This window comes from Narcine bancroftii, chromosome 12 (genome assembly GCF_036971445.1).
Source record: "Narcine bancroftii isolate sNarBan1 chromosome 12, sNarBan1.hap1, whole genome shotgun sequence".
In the NCBI taxonomy this organism is placed as follows: Eukaryota; Metazoa; Chordata; class Chondrichthyes; order Torpediniformes; family Narcinidae; genus Narcine; species Narcine bancroftii.
This window is the reverse complement of record NC_091480.1, coordinates 6,753,390-6,769,373: the sequence shown is the minus strand read 5'-3', so window position 1 is coordinate 6,769,373 and position 15,984 is coordinate 6,753,390. Positions and strand designations below refer to the sequence as shown.

At 48.7% G+C, this 15,984-nt stretch overlaps 1 protein-coding gene across 1 annotated transcript in view; it reads left to right on the top strand.

The window, feature by feature from the left end:
• The window catches only part of ccz1 (CCZ1 homolog, vacuolar protein trafficking and biogenesis associated), a 46,246-nt gene that overhangs the window by 12,385 nt on the left and 17,877 nt on the right, over positions 1-15,984 (top strand). Inside the window, exons 6-12 of the mRNA XM_069906814.1 lie at positions 230-307; positions 2,618-2,665; positions 2,768-2,851; positions 6,221-6,396; positions 7,816-7,897; positions 10,831-10,892; positions 13,564-13,675. Coding sequence (XP_069762915.1) covers positions 230-307; positions 2,618-2,665; positions 2,768-2,851; positions 6,221-6,396; positions 7,816-7,897; positions 10,831-10,892; positions 13,564-13,675 — 642 coding nt within the window. The remainder of the gene's footprint in view (positions 1-229; positions 308-2,617; positions 2,666-2,767; positions 2,852-6,220; positions 6,397-7,815; positions 7,898-10,830; positions 10,893-13,563; positions 13,676-15,984) is intronic.

Sequence of the window (15,984 nt, the reverse complement as noted above, 5' to 3'; positions counted from 1 at the left end):
CCAAAATGTACTATGGCCCCCTGAGTGGGGCATTGGGGGATGGTGTACAGTCCATGATGAGAATGGCTGATTTAGATTATGGAGTCATCTATCTCCTTGGTATCTGAGAGCATACTGTGCACAAAATTGTACGGTTTTCTCCCCCCCCCCCCCCCCCCCTTCCTTGTACCCAGTGGAATGAATGCAGGCCTTGCTTCACAACCGTTGTTCTCTGTGTTTCACTGTCCAGGTGGTGTCAAACCCTATGATAGAGAAGGTGAACAAAGATGGCACTCGTGTACCGGAGTACCAGGAGGATGAACTACTGGTTAGTTGGTTTCTGCTGAAGCCCCGGAGTTAAATTTCACCAGATGGTCTCTGGTAACTAATCTCGGGTATGATGTTACGTGCCCACAGGTAGCAAGACATGGGAGTAGAAATAGCCATTGTGTCTGCCTGCCATTCAATCATGAGTTGATCCATTTTCCCCACTGAGCCCCACTGCCCGGCCTTCTCCCCATAACCTTTGATGCCCTGGCTAATCAAGAACCTTTCAATCTCAGCTTTAAAGTACACCCAATGACCTGGCCTCTACAACTGCCTGTGGCAACAAATTCCACTGATTCACCACCCTCTGGTTGAAGAAATTCCTCTGCATCTCTACAGAGATTCAGGGATGGGCATGTCCATGCATGGATGGTAGATGGATTGTGAATGTATTTAGAACGTGCAGGAGAGGAAGGGGAATGTTTTCTATGCCATGGTGAAGAAGTACAGATTGCACACCCATCAATTCCACGTATGAGGTTGGAGATGATGTCGGGAGCAGGTCACTGAAAAAATGACAAGTTCAAAGCCATTATGTGTCCAAAAAAAACCAGTTTAGCATTCCTATTGAAGTGAGATGCTTAGAAACAAAACAGGAGCTGAAAATCTCAAATTAAATAGCCAGGCAGCATCAGTGGAGAAAAAAGAAAATCAGTTCATGTTGCGTGGATTAATTTGGGCCTCCTTGAATAGAGAGAGGAAGATGCTTGTTTGAGTTCGAGAGCTTATTGTCATGTACATATATACTAAATACACATGCTCTCAGATTCTTGCAGCCACGCAGGTATGCAAGGCACACCAGCAACAATAGAACAAATTAAATGATCACGATATGTTTTGAGACAAGAAAAGATAATACAGGTACTCCCCGACACGAGTCCATGTTCCTTTTTGGATGACCAGTCGTTTCTCGGAATGGACATGTGGTCGGGGAATTGCCCTACCTGTGATGCTGAAGAGTAAAACGATCGATTTCCTTCCATTCTCTATCACCAAATCCTTCTCATTCTCTCTGTTGTTGCGGACCCTGAGCACCATGCCGACTCTACTGGCCTCCAAAATCTGACCGTCAGAATATTGAGCACAGAATCAGAAAAAAAGGGACATAAGTTAAAATGCAGTGAAATATTTCAACGTGGCGGCCAGCTCTCGCAAGGGGTTGGCCACCAACCAACGTGGCACCACCAAAGCCAGCTCTCACGAGGGGTTGGCGGCCACCATAGATAGGTAGGCCCAATTTTCACCATAATCGCATAAATTTTATTGTGCAGATGGACGTAAGTCACATAGGTCGCAAGTTGGGGAGTACCTGTAAATATAAAATGACAGGTAAATATTCACAGTCATAGTTATTGCTCTTTTTGTGGGCCCGGAGTAGTTTATAGTTAGGAGAGAATCAGGAGGGATATTGGAGGTAGCTCGAGTTTCACTGCATTAATATCTGGAATGAAGGGGCTGCCTTACAGAGAAAGGCCAAGCAGGTTACCTAGTTGGATTTTAAATTATTAGAGGAAGGTTGCAAGGAGACTTGTCAGGCTAGATTCTGAAAGGATGTTTCCCCTCTGTGGGGGAAATACAGATTCAAGGTTCAATTTATTGTCATGTAATAAAGACAGTGCAATATTTCACAGAATTTGTTTTCATCTGCCATAAGGCAGACAGATTTACCATTGGCAGAAATTGCCTGAAGCATCACTTACAGTCAGAAAGAAAAGCAAAAGAGAGTCTCTTCCCTTCCCCCCCCCCCTTCCCCCCAGAGTCACCGTGTCCGTGGATTCACCTCCAGTGCTTCCGCAGCGACACGGAGTCCAATCCAAGCCATCAGTAGCCTGAGCTCCAGATCCAAACCTCTGACGTGATCAGAAACCCTTTAGTGCCCTCGGTACCCTCTTGCATCCCAGTTCTAATACCTGGTACCACTTCAGCCAGTCTCCAGCAGTCTGCAACCCGGCAGTTGCCAGCAGCCCACAGCCTGCATGAGTTCCGCACCTCAAGTCACCAATAGCCCGCAACTTGTGTGTGTATTCAACCCCTCACTGGTCTGCTGCTGTTATCACTGAGCCATCTCTGCCTTTCCTTCTCAAGCAGGTTCTTCCCATTTTCCAGTCCTCTGCTTCCCTGGAGTCTGCAGTCTAGAAGTGGAGGACATTGGGGCAACAGTTTAAGAAGGCCGTCAGATTGGCCATGGTGCTTCTGAATGGCAGACCAGGCTCAAAGGCCCAAGCATCTCACTCCTGTTGCTTCTGATGTTAATTTTATTTTCTTCAATATGACGTTTGCCCTGAGCGAAATGTATCTGCTTGCCTTCCAGGACACGGTTTACGGGGCTGTAATCCAGCAGTGTTACTCCATGTATAAGGTGATATGGATCAGCTAGTTCCTAGCCCATTTTTCTTTTTCTTGTTCTCTTTTCTGACTTTTCCAAGCTTAACGTTACCATCTGGTTTTCCTGCATATTCAGCTCTTCAATGGCACCTTTGTGAAGACCATGGAAGTTGGAGGCATTGAGCATCTCCAGCAGAGGATCCAGACGTTTTTCTACAGGGTAAGGCTCGTGGCTTTGGAATGATGTTGCCCTTTTAAGAAAGAATATTTCACAAGAGTGTGATCAAAAAATTTATTTAAAAAAATAATAATAATAATTGATTGCAAGCCACAAAAAGGGAGTTTGGGGCAGTTGTCCAAAAATTTTACCAAAAAGGTGGGCTTTTAGAGGAGAGAGTTAGAAAGTTGATTCAGTTCTGATCAGATAATATATATTATCATGTAATAAAACAGAAATGTTAAACAAAATTGCCTTTAGTCTGCCTTAAGGTAGATAAAGATTCATCAGAGAAAGAGAAGCAAAAGAGAAATTCCCCCCCCCACCCCCCCCCCCATGCCCCAGAGTCACTGATGTCCATGGATTCACCTCCAGCCTCTGGAGCCGCACAAGATTCTAGTTCAGTTCAAACCATCACAAGCCAAACCCAGTTCCAAACCTCTAATACAATGAGAAAGTCTTCAGCACCCTTTGGGAGCCCTTCTTGCCCTCAGCACCCTCTCGAATCCCAGCTCTAATACCTGCTTCTCATGAGCCAGTCTCCAGCAGCCCACAGCCTGTGTGGGTTCTTTGCCCGCAAGTCGCCAACAGCCTGTCACTTGTATGTGTTCTTCAGCTCCAGAACCCCTTGCTGGTCTGCAAATGTGGTAACCGACCTTAAGGTTGACTTCTCCGTCTCAAAGGGGGCATGTTCTCCCCATTACTGGTGTCCCGTGCTAGTCCGCTGCTCCCCCATAGCCTGCAACCCCTCAAGGCTGCTCTCGGACCCAGACCATGCAGTCACAGGATTTTAAATAAAATACCTCTGGGACCTTTAAAAGGCTGTATAAAACCTCGCAAGGAGCCGTCAGCAGTTGGCCTGGGTGGTAGGACACCATGGGGTACTGCTGTGTCTGCTTCCCATTCTCCCCAGGTCCACACCAGGGGCAGCCTACTGTTACAGCAGCTTTGGCAGTGTTTAGGGTCAACTGAGGGCATGGCCAGCAAACAACTATCCCTCCCCCTGCAGTTGTGTGATACAGAAGGGGTCCAAGGACTGATGAGGGCAAAATATTACTTGGGAATTTCCTTCGAGGAAATCCTCTGCAGAAGATCAAATGGTAAAAAAGTTGAAGGGTGTGATTGATTTTGGTGGTTAACGAGGTCTGAAATGGTATTGAACGTTAAATAGGTTGAAACGTTACTGCTGAACCTCCTCTTCCACACTGTCTCCAATATCCCTGCTGCCTTGTTGTTATCTCACCTTGAATAATGAATGTTCGGAATAGTTTAATCATGAAACGCGGTGCCAGGCAAACGTCACTGAGATCTCTCTCCTTCAATATCACACTTTAATGACCAGTTTAGCATTGCAGTTTGATGACCCATTTTAAACCCAATCTGTCCAAACATTTTTATAGTTGCATTATTTGAATTGTATCTATAGTCTAACCTGAGTATCAGTGCTTCATTGCAACTTGATTTATAGTGTCTGCTTCTATAAATGAGCCCCGCTGATGCCTGCCTGTGGCAACGGACTTTGTAATGAAACTTGTATAATGTTGCATTAATTGCAATTTCAATAATTCATTGAAATTGACAGTAAGACGATTGAAAATGATTTCCTCACTCTTATTTAAACCCAAATGTATTTCAATATAACATGTGGCCAATTGTGATGCCTGCTTTCAATATAATTTTATTTATTTTAAAACAGCCTCAAGTGTGTGTGTGTCCTTTTACAATTTACATATGCACAGAAATGTTTACTTGCTGTAGACAATCATGGATAATGAATGTTCATCGTTTTCCTCGCGTGTGCTGCTGTTTTGTCAGCTACGTCAGTGATTTCTGTCGATGTAAAAACCCTAGCAGTAACCAATAAACACAGCAGACTGTGTACATAGTGTTTGAGGTGACCACTATTCTCTCTGTTTCAAAAAACACTTGCCCCATACATCTTTAAACTTTACACCCTCATCTTAAATGCATTTTGTGCAACATGGAATAAAAACACACAGAAATGCTAGAGGAACTCAGCTAGCCTTTTCAGTGTCTAGGAGACAAAGATATATTGCCGACGTTTCGAGGCTGAGCCCTTCTTCGAGGAATAAGCCAGAAGCAGGAAATCTCAAAGTCTCAAAATTTAAACAATGGGGGAGGATAATTGGATATGATAAGGGATGAGGTAAGAATTCATCATGACTGTGAAAAGAGATAGGGAAAGGTGATGGGGGGCGGGGAGAAGAGTGTGGGGGGGGGTTTAATGGAAACTGGAGAAGTTGATTTTAATGCCATCTGGTGGAGGGTGTCCAATTGGAAGATGAAGTGTTCTTCCAATTTACAGGTGGTGTCATTCTGGCAGTACATGAGACCATTGTCAGACGTCAGCAAGGGAATTGGTTGGAGAATTGAAATGGGTGGCCACTGCTCATTCCAACCTTGCTGACTGGCTGCATCGGAGTCTGGTACGGGGACACGAATACTCCTGTGTAAAGCCCTGTTAAAGGGACCCCCGAGTGTAAAGTCCAGTTAAAGGTAGTGGACACGGCCCAGGACATCACAGGCAAAACCCTCCCCACCATCAAGAACATCTACAGGGAACGCTGCCATTGGAGAGCAGCAGCAAATCATCAAGGATTCACACCATCCAGCACATGCTCTATTCTTGCTTCTATCATCAAGAGGTCTCGGTACCACAAGACTTATCCCACCAAGTTCAGGAACAGCTGCTATCCCTCCACCATCAGAATCCTCAACCACAAACTCAATCAGGACTCTAATTTTCCAACTTTATTTATTATTGAATATTTACTTTTTCTTCTTTATTGCTCAGTCAGTTTGTTTACATTTCTCTCTTTTGTATACTTATCTTTTCTTGAGTGGAGTTCTGATGTGTAGAAATTGTGCCTGGCCCGCAGGAAAAAGAATCTCTGGGTTTTACGTGATGTCATGTATGTACTCTGGCAAAAAATTTGAACTTTTGAATTTTGAACCCTCTTCGTTTATTTTAAAAAAAAAGTTAATTAATAGGTTCCTATTCTCTTTTCTTTCTCCCACCCTCCGCTCCCCCTCTAAACCCACGTCTTCTGGTTCACAATTCCCCTACTTGGGGCAAAACGCTGTTTATTCACCCCCTTATGATTTTGTATGTTGGCGTGTGAGATTTTAACCCTGGGAAACAGATTTTTGCTGCCTACCCTCTACCAATGTCTCTCCGAATTTCAGGCAGACAGTATCCATGGATTAAAAACGTTCAATGTTTCAGATTGGGACTCTTGTGTCCAAAATAGAAAGGAGTGCAGGGCGGTGTGGGGGGGGGGGAGAATACATTTGTGAAGAACAATTAAAAGTAAGTTTTTTTTTTTTCTTTTTGCTCTGTTTTCCCCACAGTATTTGCAAACATTGCACCTACACTCCTGTGACCTGCTGGATGTGTTTGGGGGGATCAGTTTCTTCCCCTTGGATAAGATGACTTATCTGAAAATCCAGTCGTTTGTCAACAGAATGGAGGAAAGCCTGGATCTGGTCAAATACACTGCATTCCTGTACAACGATCAGCTCATTTGGTAGGTCCCTCCCTATCTTCTGTCAGTACGACTTACCGGCAATTCACATTTTTAAAAAAAGATCGTTCACTCAATTCCTTCACGTGAGAAGTGGTGAAGAGATTCACCAGGATATTACTGGGACTGGAGTTATAGGGAAAGGGTGGGCAGGCTGGAAGTTCATTTCCTGGAGTATAGAAGACTGAGGAGTGACCTTATGGAGGTTTATAAAATTATGAAGGCCATGGACAGGAGTTGGGATGTTATGGTAAAGTTGTACAAGACATTAGTGAGGCCAGTTTTGGTCACCTAATTACAGGAAAGATATCCGTAAGAATGAAAGAGTGCAGAGAAGATTTACTAAGATGTTGCTTGGACTTCAGGAACGGAGTTACGGGGAAGGGTTAAATGGGTTAGGCCTGTTTTTTCCCTGGTGCGTAGTAGAATGAGGGGAGATTTGATGGAGGTTTTTTTAAAATTGAGGGGTATAGACAGAGTAGGCTTTATCCACTGAGGTCAGGTGAGATACAGACCAGAGGGCATGGGTTAAAGTTGAAAGGGGAAAAGTGCAGGGGGAACTTCTTCACACGAAGAGTGGTGGAAGTGTGGATGAGTTGCCAGGTAGACGAATGAATGCGAGCTCATTTTTAACATTTAAGAAGAATTTGGACAGGTACATGGATGGGAGGGGTTTGGAGGACTGTGGACAGGTATAAGCCAAAAAATAGTTCGGCACAGACTAGAAGGGGTGGTTCTGAGCTGTAATGTTTTATGGATAAAGTGAATAAGTTGGTCTTTTTTCCTCAGGGCAGATGATTTTAGAACTGGAAGGAAAAGGTTTAAGGTGAGGGGTGAGCTTTAAAAGGGATCAGAGGGGGAAACTTTCTCTCAGAGAGAGGTCCATATCAAGAGTGAGCTGTCAGAGGAAGTTCTAGAGGCGAGCACATTAACATTCAAAAGCTATTTGGATGGATCCATGGATAGGAGGATTCAGACCAAATGTAGGCAAATGGGACTGGCCCCAAGGCAGTCAGCATGGATAAGTTGAGCTGAATAGCCTGCTCTGAGCTTTAAGACTCTCAGGCAGGACCTGAGTTCTTCAGCCTGGAACCCTCTGCTTGGGAGTTGGAAGCACACAAGGGCTGTTCATTGTGTCGCAACCGAAGGAGTGTTGAGTTCCAAAGGGTTTCCAGCTGGTTCTTGGCAAGATACACCAGGATCCTTACTACAAACAGTACATAAGATACTCCAATTACATATAGATTAAATGACACTGAAAGAGATAATAAACTGAGGATATAGATAAATAAATATTTATAGTTTGGGGTTTCATTGTGCTTAAGTTGCAACAGCCACTACACCTCAGATTGGTCAAGTGCCTTGGGATATCGTGAGGTTGTGAAAGGTGCTAATGAAATGCAAGTGTTTTGTCTCTTTCAGGAGCGGACTGGAGCAGGATGATATGCGGATCTTGTACAAGTATCTCACCACGTCGCTCTTCCCAAGGCACCTGGAGCCGGAGGTATTTTTGATACATCTTCAGTCTGTGTCCAGGGTGAATGGCCTTAAACTTGAGCGCCCATCCCCGCAACCCGTTCTCCTCCTGGGGCTGGGGTCGTTGAACACAGAGTGATCTCTGTTCCTTCGTGGCAGAACCACAAACGTGAATGACAGAAGAAGGGGACGAGGTGGCCTGGCTTTCTCCCATCACAGGCAATGCCATGTTTAGTCCTTCCAATTGGGGTGATCTATTTATACTCCTGATGGGTGGTTACAGTGAGAAGGCTGGAGGACCGGAGCAGGAATGATCTTTTCCTATTTTCCTCCTGGCATCAAAATGAGCCACTCTGGTCCATCAGCTGGCTCTCGGTTGTCCCAGTGCAGCTTGTGCTGCTCCCAAGATTCCCAGCTCTCAACCCAAGTCCACACAGACTTTTCCTTTGTAATTCATTTTTTCCCTATGCTTTATATTCACTTTATTTGAGGAGCTCACTGAGACACTGGCTGGAGAGTGACCATCTCCCTGGGCAGCCAAAGACTATCTTCCCAGGCAAACTGAGTCCTTCTTTTCCCCCCACCACCCAGACAGACAATGTGACCCTGCACCCCCTCCTGCCGGATGGTGACCCTCCCCCCCACCCCCCCCCCCGCTTGCCGGACAGTGACTCCTCCGCCCCCTCCCTTGCCGGACAGTGACTCCTCCGCCCCCCCCCTCCCCCTTGCCGGACAGTGACTCCTCCGCCCCCCCCCTCCCCCTTGCCGGACAGTGACCCCTCTGCCCCCACCCTTGCTGGACAGTGACCCCTCCGCCCCCCACCCTTGCCGGACAGTGACCCCTCCGCCCCCCCCCCCCTTGCCGGACAGTGACCCCTCCGCCCCCCCCCCCCTTGCCGGACAGTGACCCCTCCGACCCCCCTGCTGGACAGTGACCCCTCCGCCCCCCCCTTTGCCAGACAGTGACACCTCTGCCCCCCCTTGCCAGACAGTGACCCCTCTGCCCCCCCTTGCCAGACAGTGACCCCTCTGCCCCCCCCTTGCCGGACAGTGACCCCTCCGCCCCCCCCACCCTTGCCGGACAGTGATCCCCTCCGCGCCCCCATTGCCGGACAGTGATCCCCTCCGCGCCCCCCCTTGCCGGACAGTGACCCCTCTTCCCCCCACCCCCTTGCCGGACAGTGACCCCTCCGCCCCCACCCCCCTTGCCGGACAGTGACCCCTCCGCCCCCACCCCCCTTGCCGGACAGTGACCCCTCCGCCCCCACCCCCCTTGCCGGACAGTGACCCCTCCGCCCCCACCCCCCTTGCCGGACAGTGACCCCTCCGCCCCCACCCCCCTTGCCGGACAGTGACCCCTCTGCCCCCACCCCCCTTGCCGGACAGTGACCCCTCCGCCCCCATCCCCCTTGCCGGACAGTGACCCCTCCGCCCCCACCCCCCTTGCCGGACAGTGACCCCTCCGCCCCCACCCCCCTTGCCGGACAGTGACCCCTCCGCCCCCACCCCCCTTGCCGGACAGTGACCCCTCCGCCCCCACCCCCCTTGCCAGACAGTGACCCCTCCGCCCCCACCCCCCTTGCCGGACAGTGACCCCTCCGCCCCCACCCCCCTTGCCGGACAGTGACCCCTCCGCCCCCACCCCACTTGCCGGACAGTGACCCCTCCGCCCCCACCCCCCTTGCCGGACAGTGACCCCTCCGCCCCCACCCCCCTTGCCGGACAGTGACCCCTCCGCCCCCACCCCCCTTGCCGGACAGTGACCCCTCCGCCCCCACCCCCCTTGCCGGACAGTGACCCCTCCGCCCCCACCCCCCTTGCCGGACAGTGACCCCTCCGCCCCCACCCCCCTTGCCGGACAGTGACCCCTCCGCCCCCACCCCCCTTGCCGGACAGTGACCCCTCCGCCCCCACCCCCCTTGCCGGACAGTGACCCCTCCGTCCCCACCCTCAGCCCCCACCCCCCTTGCCGGACAGTGACCCCTCCGCCCCCACCCCCCTTGCCGGACAGTGACCCCTCCGCCCCCACCCCCCTTGCCGGACAGTGACCCCTCCGCCCCCACCCCCCTTGCCGGACAGTGACCCCTCCGCCCCCACCCCCCTTGCCGGACAGTGACCCCTCCGCCCCCACCCCCCTTGCCGGACAGTGACCCCTCCGCCCCCACCCCCCTTGCCGGACAGTGACCCCTCCGCCCCCACCCCCCTTGCCGGACAGTGACCCCTCCGCCCCCACCCCCCTTGCCGGACAGTGACCCCTCCGCCCCCACCCCCCTTGCCGGACAGTGACCCCTCCGCCCCCACCCCCCTTGCCGGACAGTGTCCCCTCCGCCCCCACCCCCCTTGCCGGACAGTGTCCCCTCCGCCCCCACCCCCCTTGCCGGACAGTGTCCCCTCCGCCCCCACCCCCCTTGCCGGACAGTGTCCCCTCCGCCCCCACCCCCCTTGCCAGCCTTTTGAGTACCTAAGATATACCAATTACAGCGTTATAAATGTCAAGATTGAAAAAGTTTTAATAAATATTAAAGGATAAATTGAAACAAAAAGTCGGTAACAGAACCAGGAGAGGGATGAGACTCTGTTACACAGTGAGTTGTGGCCAGGGAAAGCTCTGTCTGAACAGGCAGTGTGAACCATAACTTTCACAAGAAAATTGGACATCTAGGGAAAACCCAAAAATGTCGGTGTGGAAACACAAAGCTGGAGAGCTCAGCAGGTTCTACAAATGTTTGTATTTTACTAAAGTTGGTGTGGATCAGGGTGAAGAATTGGGCAAGTCTTTCTGCAGAGGTTGGGGGGATATCACAGGTGTCTGCCATGGAAGCCTGACTTGTTAAACTGGCCCTCCCCCTCCCTTCCCCTGGTATGGTTGTCGTACATAATTTATTATTTTGTGAATGTTATGATAATGAGGGAGGTTATGCTGTACCACTCTCACTAAACGGTTTGTCTCTTTGTCTTTAGCTGATAGGCCAAGACTCCCCAGGCCGAGGAGGAATAACAGGAAGTCTTCACCACTATGGGAGGTACGGCTGTGAATGATCCTTGCTGATGGTTTAGATTCCATTCCGAGTTTTGTGTACCACCCGTGACTCCCATCCTATCTTCATGCGCTACAGAACATACCTCTCACAGGCATCCGCTATTTCCACTCAGTTACCTGCCCCTCTCCATCTCCTGAGGTCTCTATGATCTACGTTTTTTTGGCATTCCCGTAACCCTGGTTTCCATTGTTCCAGCATCAGTAATCATGCCTTCCCCAGTCACCGTAACTTCCACCAATCACATGCTCTTTCGACTTGGCAGCATATTGCTGTTCCTTCAGCACTGCTGGGTCAAAATCCTGGAACTCCCTCCCAAGTCTTCCCTGCATTTGTCTGTACACTTCACACAGGTGACCACTGCAGCAATGGATCCATGTGCAGGCAGCACTGTTCAAATTTTGGACATTCTTTGGCATGATGTTCCCACGGGAACACTCAAAAGGTCAAGGAGGCAGCTCATATCCACATTCTCATTTATCATGAAAAATATGTGGCAGAAGTTAATTTTGTGAGCAGTCCATGTAGTCAACCCATCGTAGAGCAGTAAAAGTACAGTACGGAGTGCAGAGTTAGAGAGAGAAATCAGAACTGAGCAAAGACCAGATTATTTTATTAGTGTGAGGTTTGTTTAGAAATCTGACAACAGCGGGAAAGAAACTGTCCTCTAATCTGGCGGTGTGTGATCTCGCACTCGTGAACGGGGAGCATGGTTAGGATAGCGGGTAGCACAATGCTGTTACAGCACCAGTGACCAGCGTTCGAATCCAGTACTGTCTGTAAAGAATTTGTACGTTCTCTACGAGTCTGCATGGGTTTCCTACAGATGTTCCGGTTTCCTCCCACTGTTCAAAACGTACTGGGTGTGTTGGTCAATTGGGTGTAATTGGGCAGCACGAGCTTGTGAACTGGAAGGGGCCATTCCTGTGCTCCATGTCTAAATTTAAAAATTAAAAGTGAAAATTAATCTTCCCAACGGGAAGTGAGAGAAGAGAATATGGCTGGGGTGGGATGAGTGTTTCAGGATGTTGGCTGGTTATCCAAGGCAGGGAGGGAACTTCTGTGATGGTCTGAGCTGTGTTCACAACCCGCATGAGTTTTCAAGAGAGTGATGGACAATAAATGTGTTAAATCCCCTCCCAAGAATCAACAAGTTGTAAGAAAAACCTATTGTTTGAGGATGATATTAATTCTTAATAGGTTTAAGCAGCTCTTGGTTTTAGACCTGCTGTGAAATTCCTGACTTGGGCTTCTGACAACTGGGGTGCTTTACACCTTGTTTAAGTTCCCCTAGAGCAGGGTATGCCTGGGACTATAGAGTTGTTGGAGATTCTTGTTCCTTGCTCATGCTTCCAGGATCTGCAGTTTCTTCTGTGAGCAGTCAGTCCTTTTCCCAGAGTAGTGGTGTCTAAAGCTAGAGGGCATAGGTTTAAGGTGAGCGGGTACAATTTCAAAGGGGAGTTGAAGGGCAACCTTTTCCACTCAGAGGGAGCTGGGTATGTGGAGCGAACTGCCAAGAAAGAGGTGGAGGCAAGAACAATTAGATTTAGATAATGCAGGGATGGGAAAGGTTTGGTGGGATGTGGGCCAAGTGCAGGCAAATAGGATCAGCTCAGGAAGACAACTTGGTCAGCAAGGACAGTTGGGTCAAAGAACCTGTTTCCGTGCTGTGAGACTGTGGATCTAGAGCTTGGATCAATCAGGAGTCTGTGTAGCTGTAAAGTGCTAGAGACAGGTCCACCAACACATGGGTGTCTCTGAAAGGATGGTCTTTTGCTTTTCTTTCTCTCGAACTGTAAGGGACACTGGGCAACACCAATAGCTACTCTTTGCCTTATTTCATGTAATATTACATGTTACATTCTATTACATGACAACAAAGGAATCTTAAAGCAGTAAACTATGAGTTGATTGGATTCGAGCAGTAGTTTTCAAACTGCCTCCCTAAACTCGCATTCATATCATATCACCATATACAGCACAGAACCACCTTAAGCAATCCCTATGCCATCAGTGCTCTGTGATCAGTAAGGGATTGCTGCTTTAAACTGAAATATTTTGCTTGAGAAAAATTGTCATTGGCCCATTTCCTTTGGAGTTCTGAAACCGTGCACATAACGAGTCCATTAGAGACTATTAAAACAGTGGTTTTCAAACTTTTTCTTCCTACCCTCATATCACTTTAAGCAATCCCTTATTAATCACAGATTGATAAGGTATAGGGGATGTTCAAGAGCCTGATGGCTGTGGGAGCAAAAAAAAACTGTTCTTGAGGCGCCAGACTTCAGGTTTTCGTACCTTCTGCCTGAAGGGAGCAGCGAGAAGAGGACACGTCAAGCGCGTTTTGGGGGGTGGGGGGGGGGTAGGAGGTGGGTGGTCCTGTATGATGGCACCTGGCTCCTTAAGGAGCACCTCACGTGACTGAGAGCTTGGTGCCAGTGATGGAGATGGCTGTCCACAAGGAAGCAGTGAATGGTCAGTGTAAACTTCCCGCCACTGGGATGCTCCTGTGGGTTGAGTTGAACTTGACTGAAAGTCTGCGCATGTTTGACAAAGGCCCACGTGTCCTCACAGCCAGCTTTCTTTGGCATCAATCTCTTGTTGATTTGCATCACATAGGAGAGATCTAATTGTGGAGCTGTTTGTCTTTTCTCAGGTTTCTTACGGGCCCATACAATATCAACAACCCAGAACATGCTGTGCGCTTTCCCAGGATCTTTGTGAATACAGACAGCACCTACGAAGAATTGCACTTAATTGTGTACAAGGTGAGACCCACCTACTGTTAGTGTAATTCACACGGTCTTCCAAAAAAACAAATAACACAGCAGATTGCACCAGGATCAGTAACCGTGAAATCAGCCAAGGACATGAAGATAGGAGACTAATGTTACCATCAGCCACTTGGAAATTAATAAAGACACTGAGCTAGAACAACTCAGCAGGTCAAACAGTGTCTTTTATAGAGTAAAGATACATAACCAACGTCCATTATCTTTATAAAGGACACTATTTGACCCGCTGAATTCCTCCAGCATTGTGTTTTTACTTTATTTATGGTGTCTACAGACTTGTGTGTGTTTCTTCATGGAAATAAATAAGCAGGGAGGTAACATTGTGACAGTCTTGAGCAATCAGTGAGCTGCTGGAAAGACTCATCGCGCCAGGCAGCATCCATGGAGAGTTTTTTGTATTTCTCCTTTTGCTATTTCTTGTCAGAAATTTGATTTTAAAAACAGAAGAAAACCTGCTGGAGAAACTCAGCAGGTCGAGCAGCATTTGTGAGGAAAGGGGGAGGAATTGTGGCTTCAGGTCAAGATCCTGTGTCGGGGCTGAGAGGTGAGCCAATATAAATGGGATGGGTGAGACGGGCTGGTAGGTTACTGGGGGACTGAGAGGTTCAAGGTTGATAGGCAGAGGGGCGAGATGGGAGGAGGAGTGGGGCTGAGAGATGCAGGTAAGTGGGTGGAGTTGGGGGATGGAGGGAGAGGTAAAAGTGGAGACAGCTGTTACAAGGGGGTCAGAAAGGCCTCCATCGCTGGAATCCAATACATGAAGGAGGGTGATCATGGGAACCATTGAGCGAGAGATGAAGGGCTGAGGGAAGGGAAATGGTGGGTGATGTGTGTGGACAATGGGTGGGTGGAACCAGGAGAGGAGTGAAAATGGATGATGAGGGGAGTGATGCAGATATAGAGACAAAAATAGGAGGATTAGGGTTGGATTGAAAGAGATATACAGTGTGGAAACAGGCCCTTCAGCCCAACTTTCCCATACAAACCAAATGCCCCATCTGCCTGTGTATCCCTCTTAACCTATGCTCTCTGTCAATCTGTCCAAATGTTCTTAACTTTTGCAAAAGTATCTGCCTCAACCACCTCCTCTAGCAAAGTGTGCCATGCACCCCCCACCCCTTCTGTACCGCTCAAGGTTCCTATTAAACACCCCCTCTCCTTAAACCTGTCCTCTGATTACTGATTTTCCCCTACTTTGAGTAAAGGACTCTGTGTATTCACCTGATCCATTCCTCTCAGGAGAGGAAGGGGGGGGGGGGTGGGTTGCAGGTCGCCTGAAATGGGAAATTCAGTGTTGATTTATCTGGCACCTCACTGACAAAAGGCAAAGGAGGAAAAACCCAACACCCAACCCCAACCAACCAATTTTCCCCTGCAACCGCTGCAACCGTGTCTGCCTGTCCCACATCGGACTTGTCAGCCACAAACGAGCCTGCAGCTGACGTGGACATTTACCCCCTCCGTAAATCTTCGTCCGCGAAGCCAAGCCAAAGAAAGAAAGAAGAATGAGGTGGTATTGTCTACTTTGTGTTGGGCCTCACTCTGACCAAGAATGGATTGGTTGATAGGGGAAAGAGAGTTGATGTGACCCTGTAACCAGAAGGTCGGGGTGTTCACTGCAGACAGGTACTCTGTACAACGTTCATCCAGCCCACATGGCCCCACTGTTGCAGTAGAGTCAATGTCACTTACGGCACTTCTCTCCCTTTTCACCGATGCCTCTGTCCCCATTTCAAACGATCCGCTGACATTTACTCCAAACCCCCGCAGTGACCTCCACAGAGGGTTCCTCCAGCAGCTCTCTTTTTTTAGAGCATAAGAAATAGGAGTCGGCCATCAGTCCCGTTGACCCTGCTCTGCCATTCATTGAGATCGTGGCTGATCAGATGATCAGCTCATCTCCTCTTTCTTGCCTTTACCCCATAATCCCTTAATTACTATGTAAAAATCTATCCAATCTTGTCTTAAATGTATTCTCCACTGAGGTCGCCTCCACTGCTTCAACGGACAGCGAATTCCAGATTCACCCTCCTCTGGGAAAAGCAGTTCCTCTTCATCTCTGTCCTAAATCTTTCTCTTTTGATCTTTTTATGGTTTCAGATGAATGAACATAGGAATGATGCAGAGAGATGGGGATTGCATTAACAACGGTTAACGTGTACAAACACGGACACCGAGCAGCATCTGTAAACTGAGCCTCCCAATCTCTTAAAGGCCAAACATGAAAATATCCCCCCCCCCAACTAAGAAATAAAACAAAATCTGGGCGACCATGTTTCAGC